Below are 22357 nucleotides of genomic sequence, written 5' to 3'. Positions count from 1 at the left end.
AGCCTCCAGCGCGGCTGAGGCTCTGTGAGTACCTGTTCTACACACACTGTGCACACCTGTGAGCTCTCCTGCAGTTTACAGCTCACTGAGTCTGCTGTTCACCTCTTTCTGAAGTGAATCTGTTTATGGATGGCCCGTTCCCAGCAGTGGGGTCAGATGGGCACTGCACAGGCTGCATTTGCCTATTCAAAGCCAGGTCCGGGTTGCTTTTCTCCTCTCATCCTCTGCACTGCAATAGAAGGTTTTACTGGTTTGCCCACGCTGTGTAACTCACTCGTTCTTTGATGAGCTGTGTTGAAAACCACAGTGGCTGACAGCTATTTTTAAACTACTCACAGTCGTAGAATCACTGAGTGGTTTGGGTTGGAAGGGCCCTTAAAGATCATCTCAATCCAACTCACTCAGCCCGAGCAGCCTCACTGTGCCCATGAGCTCCCTCGGCCTGGCAGCAGGCACGACTCTGTGGTGTCACAGCTGTTGTCATCTGCCTGTGTCTGAGCCTGTGTGTGCCTGCTCTGGCTCTGCAGGGCCTCCTGACCACAGCTCTGGACCTGACACAGCTGGAGAAGATGGAGTTTGGCGGGATGAAAGGGAAGGCCCTGGGCCAGCAGGTGCTGGACGTGTACGAGGAGTTCCAGGAGGGGTACCAGGTGTTCTCAGAGCGAACCTACGACTGCCTGGACCTGGCCAATGTGGTAGGTGGGACCAGCCCCTGGGAATGGCAGCAGCACAGCCTCGCTTCCAGAGAGCAGCTCCCTCTGCAACAGAGCCCTGCTCCCTCTTTCCCAGCTCCTTCCTCCTTTTGTTATGGTTTGATCTGTCTCTGTTGGGAACAGGGAGCTGCTGGCCTTTCCTGCAGGCACTTGGGAGTTCCATATCTCAGAATCACAGAATGAGCCAGGTTGGAAAAGACCTGAGATCATCGAGTCCAACCTGTGACCCCACACCTCCTCATCAACCAAACCATGGCACTGAGTGCCACATCCAGGCTTTTTTTAAACACATCCAGGGACAGGGACTCCACCCCCTCCCTGGGCAGCCTATTCCAGTGCTCAGTCCCTCTTTCAGTGAAGAATTTTTTCCTGATGTCCAACCCAAACTCCCCCTGGAGCAGCTTAAGGCTAGCCTACCTTGCTGGTTCAGCGAGTGCATCTGTGGGTGTTTGGGGTGCTGGTGTGGTGTTCAGGCCATGCTCAGGGTCAGAGAGTGCAGAAATAGCCCAACTTGCCTCCAGGCAAAGGCAGTGCTTTTTGGACTGTGGGTCCATCCTGGAGGGCCGTGAGCTCAGCCATGGGACAGCACAGAAGTGTCCTCAGCTCCGTGGGGCTTGCCTGGAGGGTGGCCAGAGGAGTGGCTTAATTCCTGGTGAATAAGAAGAGGAAATATCTCTGGACTGGGAGGTGGCAGGCACCTCCCCGGTGCTTTCTCAAGCTCAGGACTTGCTGTCCCCTTCCCACAGGAGTTTGAGCAGGATGCCTTGGCTTTCCAGTGTAAGGTAGAGGACATTGACCGTCGGCTGGGCACTGTGTTCACCCAGGCCTTCAGCGACGCTGTGGACCTGGAGCACATCTTCAAGGTTTGTCTGTCCCCTCCTTTCTCTCTCGGTGAGTCCCAGACAGTGCTGGAGCTGCAGGCACGTGGGGCTGGGGTTTGCCCATGGGATGGACTTGGTTAGTGATGCTCAGACCCGTGGGTCCCTCATGAGCAGTGTGGCCCCGGAGCTGGGGATGGCTGGGGGTGTCCCTGCTCTTCACCTCGTGACACAAACAGGACAGGCCTGTGCTCAGTTTGGGGAAGAGCAGTCAAAGAAATGACTCAAATCAGGCTTTTGGATGGCAGGAGTTTCACTGATCTCTCTGGGAGCTGGGAGGAAATGCTCTGTGTAGGGTTTTCAAGGCCAGGTTGGATGGGGCTTGGAGCACCCTGGTGTAGTGGAAGGTGTCCCTTCCACCCCAAACCATTCTGTGATTCTTGGATTTCCTGGTGAAAACTGCTGTTAAAAGCAGGTGATCGTTGTTAATATCAATTTGTTAACACATGGATGCATTTCAACTTGGGAAACTGAGGTTTGCTCAAAATGAGGTGGTTTTGTTTACCAGTGAATCTATCCTCCAGAGAAAGTAAATGGTATTTTCTGAAAATATTCAGTATAATTGTAAAAAAAAATGTAGAAAATGATAAGTGATAGGATTTATCCTTCTGAGTTGTTGTGGGTTTTTTTTTTTAAATAGCAAATTTTGAAGCACTTGAAGAATGCCAGCTGGAATATGGTTCCCCCACAGTCTGAGCATCTCTGTAATAAAGACATGCTTTGTGATACGGTTTGGTGGTGGGATCCGGTCAAAGGTTGGGCTCGGTGATCTTGGAAGTCTTTTCCAACCTTAATGATTCCATGAAAGGCAGGAACTGCTTGGCAAAGCAGGGGGAAAACCTTCCCTTTGCCAACGTGCCCAGCAGTGCAGGTCTTTGAGCTGTGGAGGAAGACAAAGCACCTGCATCCGTGGGGAAAATCCCAGTGGGACTTTGTGCAGGGGTGTGAACTTTTTCCCAATTCTCCCCCTGCACAGCTGCTGGCCATGTTCCGGAACCTTCTGGAGCGCCCTGTGATCGCTGCAGCTGCTGCTGACAAGGTCCCCGTCCTCCTCAGCATGTTCAGCTCTGCCCTGGACCAGGCCAGGCTCATCTACGCCGGGCACACCCAGGCGGGGCTGCAGCTCGGTGGGTGCCCTGTGCGGAGGAAAACGGATTTTACAGGAAATTGGATTGAGATTAATTGAAGGGGGGAAAGAATTTGGTTTTGCTAAGGAAACCAGAACTTCCCAAACTGCAAAGGTTTTCAGCTTCTGTAGTTCCTAGTGGGAAGGGAAATGCCTGGGAATGCTCTGTTCTTGGCATTAAAGCAGTGCCAAGATCCTTGTTTTAAACGTTTGTGTGTGAGGTGTGGCTGGGATTGAAGGCACGTGCTGAGCTTGTTTGCAACGCTGTGAATGCAGAGCATGCGAGGGGGAGGTGGCAATTAAGGGTTTGGTCAGCCTTTTCCAGGTTTGTTACTTCCTGGGAATGCTGGCACAGAAGCGAATAGGAAGACTCCTGTCAGATTAGGAGGATTAGGGTTAGGGTTAGGTTGTCTTCCTGGACAGCAGCCCATTGCCTTGCCTCAGGAAGACTGTTCTGGAGCCAAGCAAGCCCAGGAGGGGCAGCAGTGCTGGGACCAGTGCAGGTTAACAGAGGGAATGGGGAGATTCGTGGAGGGCAAGTCCAGCGTTTGCTGTGACTTTGGGGAGTGTTGTTCTGTGGCTCTTACACGGGATGGTCCCAACCAGAAATCCCTTCCTCAGCACTTGTGGGAAGCAGGGAATCCACCCCGATCTCAAAATTCATCAGCTCTGCTTCCAGGACATGCCAGGCTCCTCCTCTGATCCCCTGTTCCAAATCCAGAGGCACAGGGCCGCTTGTAGTTCCCAGACCTAGATCGTGTGACAGAGGTTGGATTTCGGGAGAGCAGCCCGGAAGCCAGGGCGGTTTTGTGGGGCTGAGTTGCTGTGGGTGTCTCTGGGCTGGCAGTGCTCATGAAATGCTGTTTCCCTGTGCCCTGCCAGGGTTCCCCCCCCTGCACAAGAACGTCCCTCCCGTGGCTGGAGCGCTGGGCTGGGCGCGGGAGCTGCGGGCGCGGATCCGGGGGCCCTTGGAGCGCTTGAGGCACATCCCACGGCTGTGAGTGTCTGCTGCACATCAGCTGCTGTGTGAATGTCTGGAAATTTCATCCCTAGTCGATCTTTAGATGTTCTTTCTGTGTTGAATGCTATCCAATGGCTGTAGCTGAAACCATCCTTAGTGAAGAGGTGACAAGTGGGTGCTCTGGAGCCGTTCACTTCCCTGCCGTCTTTGTTTTTTAAAGAAGCTCATTAATTGGATTGGTTTTGAAGTGGCTGAGAGGCACACTGGGATAGTAGATGGGTTCTTCAGCTTTTAACACAGCCCGAGGTTTCGATTAAAATAGGTATTGGAGCCTTTCTCACTGTGATTCCTCTCAGCACAGTCTCCAGCACGTCCCTGGGAGCAGCCCAGCTCTTGGCTATTGGCAGAAGACAACTTTCTCGGCATGAAACAAAGGAACAATCTCCCAAGATCAAGAAAACAAACCAGGGCTGGAGTTCTCGTCACCAAAATCCTTGTTACTGTCTTGGAGATGTGTTTAGCATTGATTTTAGCCCTCTGCTTAGAGCAGTTAATGACAGGTCCTTCAGCAGGGTGGTGTGAGGCTCTTTCCCATGTGCAACTCGAGAGGGAGAAAGGATTGAAAAGGGAAAACGAAGATATGTGTATACAGGGATATGTATTATGTATGATACATATAATCTATGTATTATATGTTATTGCATATATTTTATGTATGTTTTTTCCTATTCATGATGTGAACAGTCATTCACACAGCTGTGACCTGCATCTAGTGGAACACAACTGTGGCAGAAAACTGCCAAGGGTAAAATGTTGAAAAGTGACGTTTGGTAGCTGATTTTTCCAGCAGCCCTGGGCCCTTCTCCCCTCCTAGGTCCCCATTTTTCAGGTCAATGTGGGAACACCTGAGAGAGAGCACAGGGGGCTGGGCAGCCTGTGTGCAGGGAGAGGATTTGGGGTGATGTGGCGGGGTGAAATCCAAGCAGACTGTGCTTGCAGGCTGTGGGGGGCCTTGGGAAGGGGTAAATGCAGACCTCAGCCCCCAGGACTAAAGGTGACCCCTGTCTGTTGTGCTGCCAGGAGCCTGGACTCTGCCCGTGGAAGAAGGGTGGTGCAGAAATATGAAGAAATGATCCGGCTGCTCGACAGGTACGGGGGGCTCAGGCAGGGCTGAGGAAAGGCTCCCCTTCCCTAAGCCACCTTCCAGCTCTTGGCAGCCCAGGGCCTGGGAATGTCCCTTTCTAAGCCCAAGGGAATTTCCTGCTGGGAGAGGAGGAGGGATCCTGTCACCAGGTACCACAGGTTTGCTGGGATGGCTTCAAATGAGAATCCTGCAGGGGAAGAACGGGGGCTCTGCAGCCCAGAACGAGCTGCTGCGGGGTGGAGGAGCTGCTGTGGTGGAAAACCTGGGCTGGGAGAAGTCTCTGTCCTCTGGTGCCCATGCTCTGGCTGTGTTTGCAGTGGCTGTAATGTGTATGTTCCACAGTCTGGGCTGGGAGTCACTGCCCAGGACTTGGCATCTCGATGTTTAGTGTTAAACCTGGGCTGTCCCGAGAGGAGCCTCTTCCCCAGGGAGGAGATCCCTGCAGGGCCCTGCTCCCCATCTCCAGTGAAAGGAGCCGAGAGCCCGAGCTGCTGGATCCTGCAGAGTGGATGGAGGGAACCCTGTTCCCATTACCAGAACAAGGCTGGGTAATTCAGCATAGCCTTTCAGAGAGGAGCAGCCCCACAGTTGGTCTGGGGTGGCCACCTTGGGGTGCTGTCTCCTGGGTGACATTTCTCAGGTGACAGCGTGGTTCAGAAGTGACTTTGTCACTTGGGAGGCTGGGACTGTCCATGACATGTGAGATGCCAGGATCCCTCTTCTGCCCTCTGTGCTCCCATCCCAGGGCTGTCATGGTCTCACTCAGACAAGCAAGGTCAGCTGCAGCCACCCCCAGCATCCCTGTGGCTTTAGGCATCTGTCCTGCTTTAGCCTTTGGAAACCCCCAGTTGCTGATATATCACGTTAGCCTAAATGCTTTGGAAAGTCTCTCTCCAAATCTGAACCCTCTGCTAAAACTGGTGCTTGAGAGGGCTTTGCCCTCCTGCCTTGATGCTGCCACTGTTTTTTGGGTGTCAGTGTCAGAAGCCCTGTTGGTTGTGGAGATGGCGTGGATGGGTTTTGAGGGTTCCTTCACGTTCTTCAGTCCTCAGAGTGGGCTTGGCTTCTACCCAGTTACACCTGCACTCTGCTGGCCTGGTAACTACATGGTGGATGTTTCTCTTTTCTGGCAGCTATCAGGAAAAGCTGTATTTAGACTGGTCCCAGACAGTCTCAGAAAAATCCCAGTACAACCTCACTCAGCCACTCATCCGGCGGGACCCACAAACCAAACTGATCAAGGTCAATTTTGATCCCCAGGTAAGACCCGCTGCCCTTCAGCTCTCCTGCCTCCCAGGGCATGTCCCTAGGCTGTGAGGGACATCTGGTGGGGTTGGCACTGGGTCTGTTCTCTGTGGTCTGTGGAGCCCCTCCCATGGTGGGTGACAAGGACCTGGCATAGATCTGCTCTGCCTGAGTACCGGGATTACAGTTGGAGCAGAGCACATTCTGGTTGAAGCCAGTGGCAGGAAGTGCCTCAGGAACCAGAGGTGTAACTGGTGTCAGCGTGTCCAGACCAGGGTTGATACTGGTGTGGGGAGTGGTGGGACATCATCTACAGATGCACATTCATGTTGTGTGTGCCTGAAACCTGAGCTTCTGAAAGGGCGTGAAAAACCCAGGGAAGGTTTATTTTGTGACTCCAGAGATTTGATGGAAGGTGGCACCAGAAGGAGCTGAGTCACTGGCTTTGGGGCCACAGTACTATTTTTTTATTATTATTTTTTAAGTCAACCAGCCCAGCAAACCAAGAGAACTGGAGCCATCTTATCTTTCACTCTGATAATGGCCAAGCTCTGCTTGCAGGCACAGCATTGCTGAGACTTGTGTTGTGGGTCAGCCTTCATCTGAGAGGGGATGGCTGAGGGGACTGGAGGTGATGGTGGCTTTTAGATGCTGCCTAGGGTTTGCTGGTTGGTATTTAACAGAGTTGAGAAGAAACCCAGAGTCAGAGATCAATGGGAAACAGGTGGTACCGAGCAGGAGCTGCCCACACCCTTTCCAGCGTGCTGCTTCGGGAATAAACCAGCAGGAAAGCCCTGTGATGCTCAGAATGGACTGGAGGAAATGCTGGGAGCTGGGAGGACGGGGCTGTGCTCAGCTCTGTGCCTTGCTTCCCCAGCTGGTGTCGGTGCTGAGGGAGGTGAGCTACCTGTGGGGCAGCGGGGCAGGAGCCATCCCCCCGGCAGCAGCTGAGGTCTATTCCTGCAAGGAATCCTTCCGGCAGCTGGTGGCCAGCCTGGAGCTGATGGGGAACAGCTACAACAAGGTCCTGAGGACGGTGCTGGAGGTGGAATATCCTCTGGTGCAGGGGCAGCTGCGGGACATCGACTTGAAGCTGAAAGAGGCAGAAGAAACACTGACCTGGAAGATGGAGGGTGAGCTGGCTGTGGGTGATGCTGGGTCTCCTCACATTCCCCCTGGTCTCTGTTCCCTGGTTCCCAGTGGCAGTTCCCAGTAGGACAGGGCACCCTCTGTCAGAGCCAGCGTTGGGGAGATGAGGAGCAGCCCCCAGCGTTCCAGCTCCTTTCCACATTCCCTTGATCCGCTGGGCAGGATCCTGCTCCCCTCAGGTTTAGCCCAGGCTCTGGGGAGAAGAAGCTCTGGTGGTCCCTGGTGTGGCTTGTTGGGATAGGGGGGAGATTGAGGTGGCTCTGCTGCTCGAGGTGGTGAATCTCTCACCTTGAGTGAGAAATACATGAGACCACGAGGAAAAAATGTGAAGGGGGGAGTACTGGAGCTGGGCCCAGCAGCTCTGAAAACAGGTAATGAATCATCTCATCTTCCCCAGGTGTCTGGGATCACATCTCCGGGGTGATGGGGGATATCTGTGATCTGGAGCAGAGGGTGCAGAGAGCCAAGGACAATGTTGAGGAGATCCAGAGCATCGTGCACTCGTGGGGGTCGCCCGTATTCGAGAGGAGGGATTCCAAAAGGGAGTCAGTGCTGAGCCTGGAGGAGTGCCAGGAGCGCCTGGAACGGCGCTGCAGCCTCGTCAGGGAGTCCGGGCAGAGGATCCACTCGCTGGTGAAGGTGAGGGGGCACCTTGGGGGTGGGCAGCTCCTCAGAGGCTCCGTGTGTCCCTGCAGCACTGAAAATGTCCAGAGCTGCTTCGCCTTAAAGCAACTCCCTGGTCCCATTTGGAAACCTGCCCCAGTGTTGATCGATGTTGGCTCTGAGGGGTGAGCTGGACTGGGGCTGTGGGGCTGGCACCGCTGGGCTCCCAGCCCGGGGCAGGACCGGCAGCAGCTGCAGCCCAGGGAAGGGTCTGGCTCCGACTCTGGCTGCTGGAGAGCCACTAGAGGGGAGTGGTGCATCGGGTTTGGGATCCTGCTCCAAGGAGAAATCCCCTTGGAGGTGTTTACCTGAGAACAGAGGCTGGGGCTGACCCTTCGGATCCAGGCTTGATGTCCCTCTGTGGAGCAGGACGTGGTGTTGACCGTCCAGGGAGAAGCTGAGTGACAGGAGAAAAGCTGCTGCCCAAACCTTGGTGCTTTCCAGTAGCTTTGCCAGAGCTCAGAGTCCTCTGCAGGCCAGGAGAAGGTCCAAAGCTGTGCTCCTCACCTGCCTGGAGCCAGGTGTTATGCATGTCAGGCATAGCCCCTGGCCTGGAGGGAGATGGGTTTTAGGCCCAGCCCTCTCCTGAGGGTCGCTGGCTGGCCTTGGACTCTGAAGAGAACCAGATGGGTTCATCAGGATGGGCTTTTGAGACCCCCCAGTTCTCCCTGCCCCAGGGGAGCAAAGCAGCCTCAAGTCCTGTGGTCTCAGAGAAGAGGGAGGAGAACATGTGGAGGACCTTCTGAGGCTCTTCTGCACTCCATTTTCACCTTGAATTGTTCCTGGAGACCACAGAGCCCTTGACAGGAGCAAATCATGACCATGCCACCAGTAGGAAGGTCCATCTTTCCTACCCCTCCATGAGGCTGATACTTCTGTGCTGCCCAGCATCAGCCCTCAGGGGTGGGCAGCTCTCTTTAGGACACAGCCCTGCTGTGTGTGAAGGCATCTTCTTTGTCTTCCAGGAAAACCAGAGCCTCCTACTTGCCAACCCAGCATCTGATGCCTGGAAGGCGTATTTGGATTATGTGGATGAGATAGTCCTGGATGGATTCTTCACTGCCATCGAGTGCTCACTCAAGAACCTCCTGGAGAACACAGGTGATGCCTGGCTCCTGTCCTCTGGCTGCAGTGCCTGCTCAGCCTCTCCAAGGGGACATCTCTGGTTGTGCTCCCTCACTCTCAGGAGTTGTTCTCTTCTTCCTGGCTTTCCTCTGGCACTGGAGCCTCTGGGAAGGGAGGGTGACTCCACCACTGGTCACTGGATTGCTCAGGGGGAGGGACGGAGGTGGCTGTGCGCTGTTGGCAAGGGTTCATGGATGGAGACAACAGAGGCATCCTCCCCTGTCTGTGCTTGGGCAGCTGTCACCTCCCACCCTCCCATGCTCAAAGCATCAGGGTGGCACTATCTTCCCTTTGTGAGGAGTCTCAAGAGCCAGTTCCGCTCCTGAAAGACACAAAATAAAACCCTCAGCTGCTGAGCAGAGGTGAGCTGGGTTCAGGAGTCACCAGCCCAGCCCTCCTGCCTAGGGCCACCAGGGAGGTTCACTTGGAGCAGCTTGTGTCCAGCTAAAGCACATCTCCAGGAGCGCTTCCCTTCTGGATGTGGAGGCACAGTGAGCTGGAGAATTGCATGCAGTTCTTCACCAGCTTGTTAAAAACTTGCATATGTTGTCACATTTGCATCTGCCTTCAGCTTCTGGTTGCTGTTCGGGTTTTTTTATGCCTTTCACCACTAAATTAAAGAGCCTCTTGGTTCCTGTTATTTTTCTCCTCTGCAAGCACTTCCCTGCTGCCATTGTTCAGCTCTCAGACTCCCTCTGCATTAGCTGGAGAGCTTGGTCTCTTCAAGCCTTTCCTCCTCAGGGTGTTTTCTGGTCCTTAAATCACTTGTGTCTCATCTATTCTCCATGTCTTTGGTGGGTACCACAGCACAGCTGGTTTGCCAACATCTCCATGGGTTGTGCAGACACCAGTGAGTGTGTCTGCCACCACACCCTCCTGCTGTCCCTGTAGGCCATGTGGTATCTTGTCGTAGGACATTAGTGGTGGCTCAAGATCCCTTGAGAAAGATCCTGACATCTCCGTTCTTCCCTACCAGACCCCAAGGCAGGCCTCGCTCCCCTGTTTGAGGTGCAGCTGGATTTGGTGATCCCGGATTTGGTGTTTCACCCTCCCTTGGACCCTGGTGCCAAGGGTGGCTTCTGTGACATGGTGGAAAGTCTCCTCAACGGCATCTACCGCATCTCCTCGCTGGTGCCCCGGCTGGCCGCGCACAGCGGCTTCTGCCACTACCAGGTCTGTGCCATGGGGTTTCCCCGTGCTGGGTGGCAGTGAGGAGGTGCCACGTGCTCCCACGTCACTGTGCTCTCGTCTCTCCTCTCCCTTCTCTCCTTTCTTCTCTCCCCTCTCGCCTGTCCCCTCTGTGCCCTGTCCAGGCTGACCTGGAGGCCGTGTCTGACCTGTCTGGGATGCGCCAGGAGCTGCTGAGCCGCGCTCAGGCCGCGGCGGGCGCGTGCCGCGAGCACCGCGCGGGGCTGGAGCGCTACTCGCACCTGTACGGGGAGGACAGGAGGGAGCTGTGCCGCCAGTTCCTGCTCTACGGCCGCGTCCTCACGGCCGCCGACATCGAGGCCCAGGGCGAGGTCGGGGTCCCCGAGGCGCCGCCCACGCTGCAGCAGTTCAGGGAGCAGATCGGCTCCTACGAGCAGCTCTACGAGGAGGTGACGCGCATGCAGCCCGTCAGCACCTTCCAGGGCTGGCTGAGGCTCGATGCCCGGCCTTTCAAGGCAGCCTTGCTCAATGAGATCAAAAGGTGGAGCTTGGTGTTCAAGCAGCACCTCCTGGACCACGTCACGCACAGGTGAGAGCTGCTCCTGCCTCTGCTCCTGGGACCTGCGCCGGGGCTTCTCTTGTCTCGGCTGGGCTGTGTCGTTTCACACTGATGGCAGAGTCAGTGATAGAATCATGGAATGCCCTGGGTTGGAAGGGATCCACGAGGATCACCCAGTCCAGCCCCTGGCCCTGCACAGGCACCCCAACAATCCCACCCTGTGCACCCCTGGGAGCGTTGTCTGAGTGCTCCTGCAGCTCTGGCAGCCTCGGGGCCGTGACAACATCCAGAGCTAACACAGGAGCAAGAGAAGGGCCCCTGCTGCACGGCAGCTCCATCACATCCCTGTGCCTTCCGTGCCCTGGTCCCTGCTGGTGTGTGAGCTGGGAACAGTGGCATCACTTGGTACCACTGACATCCCTGAGCCGATGCCCCTGGGACCTGATGTGTGGTGTCAGACAGGGCACGTGTTTGCCCGCTCATCCCGAGCCAGATAATCCCATCTCTGCCAGGGCTCTGGGCTTCTTTACTGGATTTGGTGGTGGCCATCAGTAAATCTGCATTAATGAGGTTTCTAAAAGCCCATGATTTGGGTAGCCTGGCATGAGCAGTCACGGGGAGGTGGCTTCAGGCTACAAAAAGGAGGAGTTTGGGCTCCAACTGTTGCATTAACACGTGTTTCTCGCCTGAAGAGCTGCTTGGCTCTGTGCAGGACAATGCCTCAGGTGATTTATTGGTCACAGCTGAAGGGTGTCTTAGGTGTTGGATGCTCCCAGGGAAGTGTTCTGAAGACGAGGCTGCTGTGTGGGGTGGTGATAGGATCTCTTGTGTGCTTTTCAGCACCATAATTCTGTCAGATAATTTCTTTGCAAAGAGCTTTTGTGTGGCAGAGAATGAGCATTTAGGAGCTGTTATGGAGAGTCCCTGACTCAGCAGTTTAGTCTTTGTTAGGTGAAGTATTTAAGGATACTTTTAGGCCTAGCAGCATCCAGAGAATTTAAGCAGGCACTTAAAAATAAGTGATTTGGGAGGTGGAGAATGGATGTGCTGGGAAGGACTGGAGGCCCAGGAGCCCACTGTTGCTCTGCTGAAAGTGCCCAGCAGCTGGTGAGGGTAAGAACAGGATGAGCAGCTGAGGAAACATGCCCCAGACACTCTCCTTGTCTGTGATGGTTTATGGCTCAAGGGCTTTGAGAGACAGGGATCTTAATTTTAAAGTCCTGGAGGGATTTTTTTCTTCGTGCCACTGATGTCCAGTTGCTTTTCTGAGCTGCTGTGAATTTGTACCACCTGCAGCAGGGAGCTGCCCTGGGAGGTGAGGCAGTGCATGAAGGACAATCCCTGTGTGTTACAGCTTTGCAGTGTGTCAGGTTCTCCTGGGGAGCTTGGATTCTTGTGGTGGAAGAGATGGGGTGAAAACTGTCACAGAATCCCAGAATGGTTTGGGCTGGAAGGGACCTTAAAGCCCATCCAGTGCCAGCCCTGCCATGGGCAGGGACACCTCCCACTGTCCCAGGCTGCTCCCAGCCCCAATGTCCAGCCTGGCCTTGGGCACTGCCAGGGATCCAGGGGCAGCCCCAGCTGCTCTGGGCACCCTGTGCCAGGGCCTGCCCACCCTCCCAGTAAAACCTGTCCTCTCAAAGACCCCTCCTCCAGAGCCCTCCTGAGCTCACTGTCTCTGTTCAGGTGCTCTGTCTCCAACTTGAGAAGTCCCAAGCTGTCTTTCTGTTCCTTGAAGGAAGCTGTACCACATCCAGGGATACCTTGGAGCAGGAATTGCAGTTCTGAGGCTGAATATTCACTCCAGAGGAACCGCCCTCATCCTGTGCTTCCCTGCTTTGTGCTCCACAGCTTGGCTGACCTGGACGAGTTCATCCAAACTGCCGAGAGAGGTTTGAGCAGAAAGGTGGAGAAAGGTGACTATGGTGGCTTGGTGGAGGTCATGGGGCACCTGCTGGCTGTGAAGGAACGTCACAGTGCCACTGATGCCATGTTTGAGCCCCTGAAGGAAACCATTGAGCTGCTGAGGGCCTACGAGCAGCAGCTGCCCGAGGAAGTCCACCAGCAGCTGGAGGTGGGTGAGGACTTGTGGCGAGCACAGCAGTTTGCCCAGGAGCAGGAGTGGAGCAGCATCCCAGGGATATCCAAGGCCCTGCTCCCTGTCATTAGAGGGCCTCAGTGGGCAGCGTTTTGCTATTGCAGGATGTGCCTTAATAGCTCTAAATTTTGGAGTTATATTGAGATTTTTCTTTTAAAGCAGAGATTAAGCCTTTTGTTATGTGTGAAAAACATAGAATTGCCTGCTCCATCTCCCAGCGATTACTCTTGAAAAAAAATTAATGCATTTTCAAATCCATCTGTTAATTAGGTTGAATTATAATTATTTTGAAATAAGCTGGTTCTTGGCAGCTATGGAGATGGGAAGGATAATGTTGGCAGGGGAGTTGCCTTCTCACAGGACTTCAGTCCTCCTCTGGGTCAGACCACCAGATCTGCTTCACCCAGAGGACATCCCTGGGAGCAGGTTATGAGGGCATTTTGGCACCTTTCCACATCTGGCTGTCATGAGTCAGTTTTCTTTTGGGAATTCCTTTCATTTCTGCAAAGGGGACCATGAGATGAAGGTTGTAAGAGATGGTGAGGTGCCCAAGGGGACAGAGACAAGCCCTGTCAGCAGTGTCTTCATCCACCATAAAGCCCAGCCCTGTGGGGAACCCAGCTCCTCTAAATCCCCCTGCCTGGGAGCTGCTGGTGTGTGCAAATACCTTCAAGCACCTGATTTATTTCCCTCATAGAAGAAATGAGGATGTGGAGCAGCCATCCAGAGGCAGGAGATAGCAAGGGAGTTGTTCTTCCTGGCGAGTGACTGCAAGACTTGTGTGTGAATGATTCATTCCCTCCTGCATGGAGTGGGAAAAGCAGAAGCCCCTCTAGGCACCTCTCTCTCCGTGGCTGTGGAGATGGATGGGCTGGAGCTGCTGCTTGGTAGGAAAAGAAGGAAGCAGCTCTGTGACCTGCCGTGGTCATGGATAGTGATTTCTATTGAGACTGTAACAAAAAATGCCAGGAAGAGACCCCTCAGGAGGAGCTGGCCCTTCTCTGGCCATCTCTGCTCCCTCAGAGCTGCCTCCAGCTATTTCCCTTCTTTCCATGGTGGGTCTCCATTAATCTCCTCAAGAAGAAACCCAAAGTCTTTCCTGTGGGCTTGCACAGCACGTGGAGAAGAGGGAACTTGGGGACAGCAGAGCCCCTGGCAGTCGTAGAATTGTCAAGGTTGGAAAAGACTTTTAAGATCATAACATCTCACCATCACCATGTTCACTGCTAAACCCTGTCCCCAGGTGCCACACCCACAGGGTTTTTGAACACTTCCAGGCTTGGTGACTCCACCACTGCCCTGGGCAGCCTGTTCCAATGCTTTACAGTTCTTCCTGTGAACTTTTTTCCTCATATCCAGTCTAAACCCCCCCAGGCACAACTTGGGGCATCCCAACCAAACTCCCCAGCAGTTTTAGCCCCGGGAGCTGTTGCTTTTCCCATTCTGTGGTTATCCATGAGCAGATCTCGCCCCGCAGAGCCCACCCTGCCTCCCAGCAGTGCCGTTGTGCCCGCAGGAGCTGCCGGAGAAGTGGAGCCAGGTGAAGAAGCTGGCTCAGGCCATGAAGCAGCAGGTGGCCCCTCTGCAGGCCAGCGAGGTGACAGCGCTGCGCCAGAGCTGCGCCGCCTTCGACGCCCAGCAGCTGCGGCTCCGGGAGCGCTTCGGGAGGGAAGCTCCCTTCAGGTACAGGTGTTCCAGCATCGCACGAGCCTGGAGAGAAAAAAGCTGTAAGGGCTCATCCCTGCATGTGCTGGGGATCCACAGACCTCCTCCCTGCTCACAGCCTGCGTGGCTGTGGTGTTGTGTCCCCGGGAAGAGGTTGGGTTTGAGGGGTGTCAGCAGTGCCACGTGGCTCAGCCATCAGGGTGTAGTAGAGACCTTTCATCTCTCCCGTGGCTCTCAGAGGCTCTGGTTGTTTTATGGGTTCTTTAGAAGTTGTTGCAATATCACTTACGAAGAATAAACATTTATTTCTAGGTTTGACACCGAAAAGCCTTATCAACTGCTGGATGCAAAGCACATGGAGATTAAACAGATGGAGTCAGCCATGACCTCGATTTATGAATCAGCCGGTCTGTTTGAAGTCACGGTGCCAGAGTATAAACAACTGAAGCAGTGCAGGAAGGAGCTGTGTCTTCTCAAAGAGCTCTGGGACATGATCTCCCTGGTGAACACCAGCCTCGATGACTGGCAGACCACCAAATGGGTGGATATTAACGTGGAGAACATGGATCTGGAGTGCAAAAAGTTCGCAAGAGAGATTCGGAATCTGGATAAGGAGATGAGGGCGTGGGATGCTTTCAGTGGGCTGGACAGCAAGGTGAAGAACATGCTGGCAGCCCTGAAGGCTGTGGCAGAACTGCAAAATCCTGCCATCAGGGAGAGGCACTGGAACCAGCTGATGCAGGTGACGGGCGTGAGGTTTGTGATGGACTCGGACACCACCCTGGCTGACCTCCTCAAGCTCAACCTGCATCAGTTTGAGGGGGAGGTCCATGGCATTGTGGACAAAGCGGTGCGAGAAATGAGCATGGAGAAGGTGCTGAAGGAGCTGAGGGTGACTTGGAGCTCCAGGGAGTTTCAGTATGAGCCTCACCCCCGCACCAACATCCCCTTGCTGAGATCAGATGAGGAGCTCATTGAAACTTTAGAAGACAACCAGGTGCAGCTGCAGAATTTAATGTCATCCAAGTACATCGCTTTCTTCCTGGAGGAGGTGTCTGCCTGGCAGAGGAAGCTCTCCACCGCTGACTCCATCATCTCGCTCTGGTTTGAGGTGCAGCGCTCGTGGTCTCACCTGGAGAGCATTTTCATAGGCTCAGAAGATATCCGGGCACAGCTTCCCCAGGTATGAGCCCCCAAATCCCGGATTTCCTGTTGGGAAAGTGCTGTAGAGGAGGCTCCATTATTAAATGGGGTTATATATGCCAAGTTCCCCAAAGCAGGGCTGTTCTCCTGCTTCTGGAGGCTCCCTCCGTGCTCTGGTTGTTCCCCCAGTGCTGCCCCAGGATGGTTTTGTACCCCAGGCTGTGCTTGAGCCGTGCTGAGGGGCTGGTCTCCCTGCCACCACTGCATGGCAAACACAGAGTTCCTGGGGACTGAGCAGGAGCTGCTGCCTTCCTTCAGTGCTGCAGGCGTGTTCCCTCTTCCCTCGGAGGGGAGAGGAGCGAGATCATTACTCAGACACTGCAAATCATCAAACAGAGCTGGCCCAGGCAGCTTTGGCAGCTTCCCCTCCTGGCCTTCCACACTGGTGCTGGGGGAGAGCAGCTCTTCTCCTGCTCTGGGAAATGGAGCAGAGCTGGTGCTCTTCCACTTGTGCTTCTGCTTTTTTATGAGGCTGTCCCAACTCTTGGGTGTTTGACCCCCAGAGCAGAGAGTGAGCTGTGAGCTCCCTCGTGCTTTGTGGATCTATTCAGGGCTGTGGGAAGGAGCAGCCTGTGGGCTCAGCTGGTGCCTGGCATTTCCCCATGGTGGGGAGAACTTGGCTGATGAGCCAAAGGGCAGCATGAAGCTTGGCAGGGTGTTTACCCAGCTCCTCAGGTCCAGCTCCCAGTGTTACTCCACACTTGCAGCGGTGCTGAGGAGGAACGTGCCTTTCACTGGTGAGGGAGGAACTTTCCCCTCACCCCAAGGACAGCCCTCAAAGGATGGGACTTCTCAGCACACCATTAGAGCGTTGCTGTGACCTTTGTGTCCCTTTGTAGGACTCCAGGCGCTTTGAAGGGATTGATGTGGATTTTAAAGAACTGGCCTATGAAGTTCAGAAAACTCCAAACGTTGTTGAGGCCACCAATAAACCAGGTCTGTCCCAGCAGCTGGAGGACATCCAGAGTAGGTAGGTAGAGCATCAGTCCCAGGGTTTTGTCAGAGACTGGAATCAACTATAAGAAGTTGGTTGAACCTGTGCTCCAAGGCTTTTCCCAAGGCTGTGCATCCTCTGCAGTCACAAATCACAGCTTTTCTGATCTTTCTCAAGTTTTTCTGTTTGTGACCCATCACCTTGAAGCCCCTAAGTGGAATCTGGCACACTCTCATCCTGAATATTAATTTGACCACAGCTCCCTGAAACAGACCTGATGCCCTGAGTTGGAGACACTTCTCATTTAACACATGAATCTGCCTGAAAAACACTTCAAAGTCCATGTTAAGCTGTTGTGCCAGTAGCAGCTCTCCATTTCAAATAAAGATTTGATTTTATTTTCAATCGAACAAGGCCAATGTTCCTCACAGAGAATGTTATTTAAGAACTTTGTAAGCTCAGCAGCAGTTTAGCATGTGAACACTGCGAGATTCATTTTAGATCGGAGCAAACAAGTTTCCTTTCATGCTCTGCAAACACAAAAAGCTGAGCTGGTTGGAATCAGACTTTAAAATGTGGCTCATTAGAATAAAAGCAGTTCTGGAAATGTTCATCCCAGTGGATGCCACCACCTGTGGCAGCTACGAGCTTGTCTAAAGCAGTGGGTCAGACTGCAAACCTTCCCAACCTCTTCTTCCACTTGTGCTTCTGCTTTTTTATGAGGCTGTCCCAACTCTTGGGTGTTTGACCCCCAGAGCAGAGAGTGAGCTGTGAGCTCCCTTGTGCTTTGTGGATCTATTCAGGGCTGTGGGAAGGAGCAGCCTGCGGGCTCAGCTGGTGCCTGGCATTTCCCCATGGTGGGGAGAACTTGGCTGATGAGCCAAAGGGCAGCATGAAGCTTGGCAGGGTGTTTACCCAGCTGTCCTGGGCTCTGCTTTGTCTCCCCAGGTTGTCTCTGTGTGAGAAGGCTTTGGCTGAATATTTGGACATGAAAAGGTTGGCCTTCCCCAGATTTTACTTCATTTCTTCTGCAGATTTACTGGATATTCTTTCCAACGGCACCAACCCCCATCTGGTAAGGCTTGTACTGCATCACCTTTGCGTTTTCCAGCTGTCAGTAGTGTCAGTGGAAGGTGTTGTCCTGGGACTCTCCCCAGGTGGGAGTGATTTTCTCCCACCCTGCACGGATTAATCACTCTTTCACAGCTGATCTCCATCTGTCATTACTGACAGCACTGCCCTGGGGGTTGTCTGATCTAACCCTGGTGGTGCTTGTGGCAGGTTCAGAGAGCACCTCCATGGCTTTTGTGCCATAAAAACCGTGGGCTTGCTCCTGCTGGGATACAGTGAGGTTGCAGGAAACTGACTTTCTCAAGGATCTCATCCAAAACTTGTTGCTGACCTTGGATCCCAACCTGGGATGCCCCCAAACAAAGAGCCCCGGATGGGTCGTTCCAGTGTGGAGGTGTTGACACTGGTGGCTTGTAGAGGGCAGAAGAGGCAATTTCCAGTAAGTGCTTCTTCCTTCCCCTGTGCAAAGCCTCTGGGATGTCCTGATGGCAGGGCAGGGAGGAGCACAGCCTGCACGAGGTGAGCAGCTGGTGGTCAGCCAGTGGCTGTGGCTCAGGGCCAGATGGGTGCCTGACCCTGCACAGGGCTTCTGGGATGGGGTCTGAACGCCCCAAATGCACCATTCCTCCTGTTTACTCAGCAGGATTGCGGGATCCTCCCGGGGAGGAGCTGGCAGTCACCTTCCTGTTGTAAGAAATGGCATCACAGTCCCCTTCCCTCCATTCCCAGGGATCAAAGCCCTCTATCCCCCGTGGGCAGAGTTCAGAGGATTCAGTCCTGCAGGTGCTTTTCCATATGGAGCATGGCAGTGGTGGAGCTGCTGTCAGGAAGCCTCAGCCACTTTGCCTGAGCAGCCTGGTTTGGGAGGCATCACTAATCCTAAGGTTGGTGTGTAAACCAAACCGACATATTGACAGCAAATGGAGGCTGTTGGGTAAGGAATCAACTCCTTATTCCACCTTTTAGTAGTGAGCAGTCTCACCCTCCTTGAGCTTTTCCTCCTTTTCAGCGTTCGTGGCAGCCCGTGAGTGGGGCAGGTCTGGAAATGCTCTTGTTGCCACTAACCTTTAACTCTGCTTGGATGTGTTTGCTGCTGCTGGGTGTTTTCAGCCCACAGAGTGTCGTAAATACACCACTGATTGATGCTTAAAATGGAGAGAGAGAGAGAGAGAGAGGAAAAACACAGGAAGCAGAGCAAAGCTGCTGTGTTGAAATGCTCCATGGAGTAAGGAGAAATTCCTGGTGCTTTCAGTTATTCAAAACTATTTGCAGTAAAATCAAAGTAAATGTCAGGCAGGATCATGCATGGATACGCTCTCAGCCTTTCCACTGTAGTTTCAAAGCCTGATAATTCCTAAAGGAGGATTAAATAGACAATGATATTATCCACTTGAACTGGATATCGACCTGGTGCAGATTCAGGTGCGTTCTGGGCTCTGGTGGCAGAATTGTATTGAGTGCTGGAGCACAGCCAAGGCCCTGCAGAGTGGCCAGGGGCTGTGAGTGGCCAGTGGGCATTGCTGAGCCTGACCACTTACAGGTGTAAAACAGGATTCCATGGTTTGTGTAAGATTTGAAAGGAGATTTGCTTGTCCAGGTGGGGAAGCTGGGTGTCCATTGCTTCTTGATCCACTTGGCACCTCCTGGGATTTGGCCAGGTGGGAAACTGATGGGCTGTGGCCACCTGTGGGACAGCTCGTGAGGAGGGGTTGGAATCCTCTGTGGGACAGGGAGTGAGAACTGGACAGACGAGCCACAGGATCATAGGATATCCTGAGCTGGAAGGGACCCCCAGGATCACCCAGTGCATCCCCTGGCCCTGCACAGACACCCCAACACTCCCACCCTGGGCATCCCTGGCAGCGCTGTCCCAACGCTCCTGGAGCTCTGGCAGCCTCGGGGCCGTGCCCATTCCCTGGGGAGCCTGGGCAGTGCCCAGCACCCTCTGGGGGAAGAACCTTTCCCTTATATCCAACCTAAATTCCCCTGACACCGCTCCAGCCTTGGGTTGCTGTCCCTCAGGAGGAGCTGCAGCCCCTGGTGAGCTCTGCCCTCAGTCTCCTTTTCTCCTCTGAACAGACCCAGTGCCCTCAGCTGCTCCTCATATGGCCCCTCAAGGCCCTTCACCATCTTCATGGCCCTCCTCTGGACACTCTCTCATGCTTTAATGTCTTTTTACAATTGTGGCATCCAAAACTGCCCCAGCACTCAAGGTGAGGCCACGCCAGTGCAGAGCAGAGTGGGACAATCCTGCCCCTCCCCTGGCTGGCCACGCTGGGCCTGATGCCCCCCAGGACAGGGATGTCCCTCCTGGCTGCCAGGGCACTGCTGGCTCAGATCAAACTGGCCATGGAGCAGCATCCCCAGGTCCCTTTCCGTGGCGCTGCTTTTCAGCCTCCTGTTCCCCAGTGCTCCCAGCTTTCCCTGAAAGCAGGAGAGCACCAGGAGGTACAGGCTGTTCTCTTTTCCCACCCTGCCCATGGGGTTTGTCCATCTCCCTGTCTCAGCAGCACCTGGCTGGGACAGCTCTGGGGGCTGCCCTGTCCCGTGGGGTCCCTGCTGGCAGCAGTGTGTGACACAGGGCTGTAGCTGGGTGTGAGGTACTGCTCCAGAAGCTCTGGTGACCTCTCAGCTCCAGGCAGGTGCTGGTGTTGGGAGCCTCAGGAGCTGTGCTGGTGTCTCCCTTCTGGCTTTGCGGGCTCGGCTGGCTGTGGACAGGGCAGGACTGAATCATTCTGCTCCTTCTGGAGAAGTGGTTTTGGTCAAGATGAGGGTTTTGTCTGGGTTGTTGAGCTGTTTATCCTGGGACTCGGGCAGAAATAAAGATCTGGCTTCTCCACAGAGGAAAATTCAGGACTTTTCTTTGGCACAAAATTGATTTCTAGGAAGGAAGAATCAGAAAGGTTCCTAGTGAGGAAAACTTCCCAGTGCTGAGAACAGGACAAGGGGGAGCAGGGTGGAGCAGCACTGCCTGCAGGGAGACTGGGACTCGGTCAGGCAGTGTTTGGATGGTTTCTGTGCTTTTGCCCTGTCTGGGAGATCTCAGGATTTATTAGGGCCTGTCCCTGTTCTAATATGAGCTACAAGAAAAAATACTGAGAAGGCCAGCAAGAGGCTTGTGCTGGCAGCATCCTGGCCATGAGTGAGAAGATGTGGTGCTGCCAGGATGTCCAAGTCGTGCTTCGTGAGCAGGACTGTGCCTGTCACACCTTTGCTGCTCTCTGCCCTGCCTGTCCCATCTCCGTCACTTTATTTGTACAATCCCTTTCACAGGTGCAGCGTCACCTTCCCAAACTCTTTGACAACTTGGCCAAGCTGAAATTCCAGGTGGACTCTGAGCAGAAGACAACCAAGGTTGGGCTGGGAATGTACAGCAGAGAGGAGGAATATGTCCAGTTCAGTGAGCCCTGTGACTGCAGCGGGCAGGTGAGAGGGGAGGCCTTGTCTGTCCAAGCTGCCTGGTGGAACCTGCCCTCCCACACCCTTGAGTGGGCATCCCTGGCCAAGATCTTGTAGAGCTTCACTGCCCTGCCTTTATGAGAAAAGCTGGGAGAGGCAGTGTGGAACTTAATCCTTGCTTACACGACAGCTCTAGTCCTGCTCTGGATGGGCCCTCACAGCCCACGGTGTGAGCAAGAGCTGTGGCCTTTTCCTTACTAGGGTTTTTTTAATTTTAGTTATTGGAAGACGTTTTGGAGGTGACTCTTGCCCTCCCAGTTGGGAGGGGGTGCAGATTGAAATAGATCAAATTATTCCATAGTACTTCTGCATGGGTACCTTTGGAAAGAAAAGGGTTTTTCCCCTGTTTTCCAAATCTTCCTTATTTTATAGGATGAGTGGAAGCACAAAATTTAAGAATCAAATTACTGCTCAGCTTTTCTGTCCCTGTAGCTGCACTTTTCTCCATGGACTATTACAGGAAGCTGAAGTAGGTAATACCAGCTCTGAGCTCCCCAGTGATGGCACTTGGCATTTAAACTCTCCTCTCAGTGAGGACTTTGCCTGTGAAATACTAAATTCAGCAGGAACTGTGTTCCCAGCGTTCTCTTGCTGCTGGCAGGTTGTGCTCAGGTCCCACAGGTGACTCTGTCACAGCCTGGAGCTGGAACACGCTGAACTAAATTGCTCCTCAGCGGAGTTCAGTTTGGTTCCTCCTATAGCTGGAGTTCCACAAAAACCTGCTTGGAAAGAGCTGCTGATCCTGCAGGCCCAGAAATGGCTGAGTGCCCCAGTTTGGAGGAGGCCTGAGGCTTGTTTGACAGCAGAGCTGAGCTGCTTGTCCCACTCTCTGCCATCCCTTGCTGCCAAGGAGGAGCAGGAGTCTTCTTGGGATTTCATCCCTGCTGCAGGTCGAGGTGTGGCTCAATCGCCTGCTGGGCACCATGAGGGCCACGGTGAGGGACGAGATGACTGCGGCTGTGGCGGCCTACGAGGACAAGCCGAGGGACCAGTGGCTCTTTGACCACTCTGCCCAGGTACTGTCCCTGCTCCTGGGGGCACCTGGGCTTTCCCTGCCGTCCTGCCCTTCCCTGCTTCCAGCGGGGTCTCTGCCTGTGGATGGGAATGTTTCTGCCTGTGCTGTCCAGGAGGGAGGAAGGGCGAGTTCTCCTCTCTCCTGGCCATCTCTTGATGGATTCCCAGGCTGAGCTCCCTGCTCTGACCGGAGCTCTGGGC

At 54.1% G+C, this 22357-nt stretch overlaps 1 protein-coding gene across 1 annotated transcript in view; it reads left to right on the top strand.

Moving 5' to 3' along the window:
* The window catches only part of DNAH9 (dynein axonemal heavy chain 9), a 179501-nt gene that overhangs the window by 37406 nt on the left and 119738 nt on the right, over positions 1-22357 (top strand). The window contains 18 exon segments of the mRNA XM_039562282.1: positions 528-695; positions 1460-1576; positions 2568-2718; positions 3600-3714; positions 4759-4827; positions 5956-6082; positions 6945-7200; positions 7614-7855; positions 8845-8980; positions 9981-10177; positions 10318-10742; positions 12564-12786; positions 14327-14493; positions 14788-15658; positions 16518-16648; positions 17561-17687; positions 20957-21109; positions 22033-22158. Of these exon segments, the coding sequence (XP_039418216.1) occupies positions 528-695; positions 1460-1576; positions 2568-2718; positions 3600-3714; positions 4759-4827; positions 5956-6082; positions 6945-7200; positions 7614-7855; positions 8845-8980; positions 9981-10177; positions 10318-10742; positions 12564-12786; positions 14327-14493; positions 14788-15658; positions 16518-16648; positions 17561-17687; positions 20957-21109; positions 22033-22158 (3801 nt within the window).

Source organism: Corvus cornix, chromosome 18 (genome assembly GCF_000738735.6).
Source record: "Corvus cornix cornix isolate S_Up_H32 chromosome 18, ASM73873v5, whole genome shotgun sequence".
Lineage (NCBI taxonomy): Eukaryota > Metazoa > Chordata > Aves > Passeriformes > Corvidae > Corvus > Corvus cornix.
Note: the sequence above shows the minus strand (reverse complement) of the source record. Positions and strands in the feature narration are given on the sequence as shown.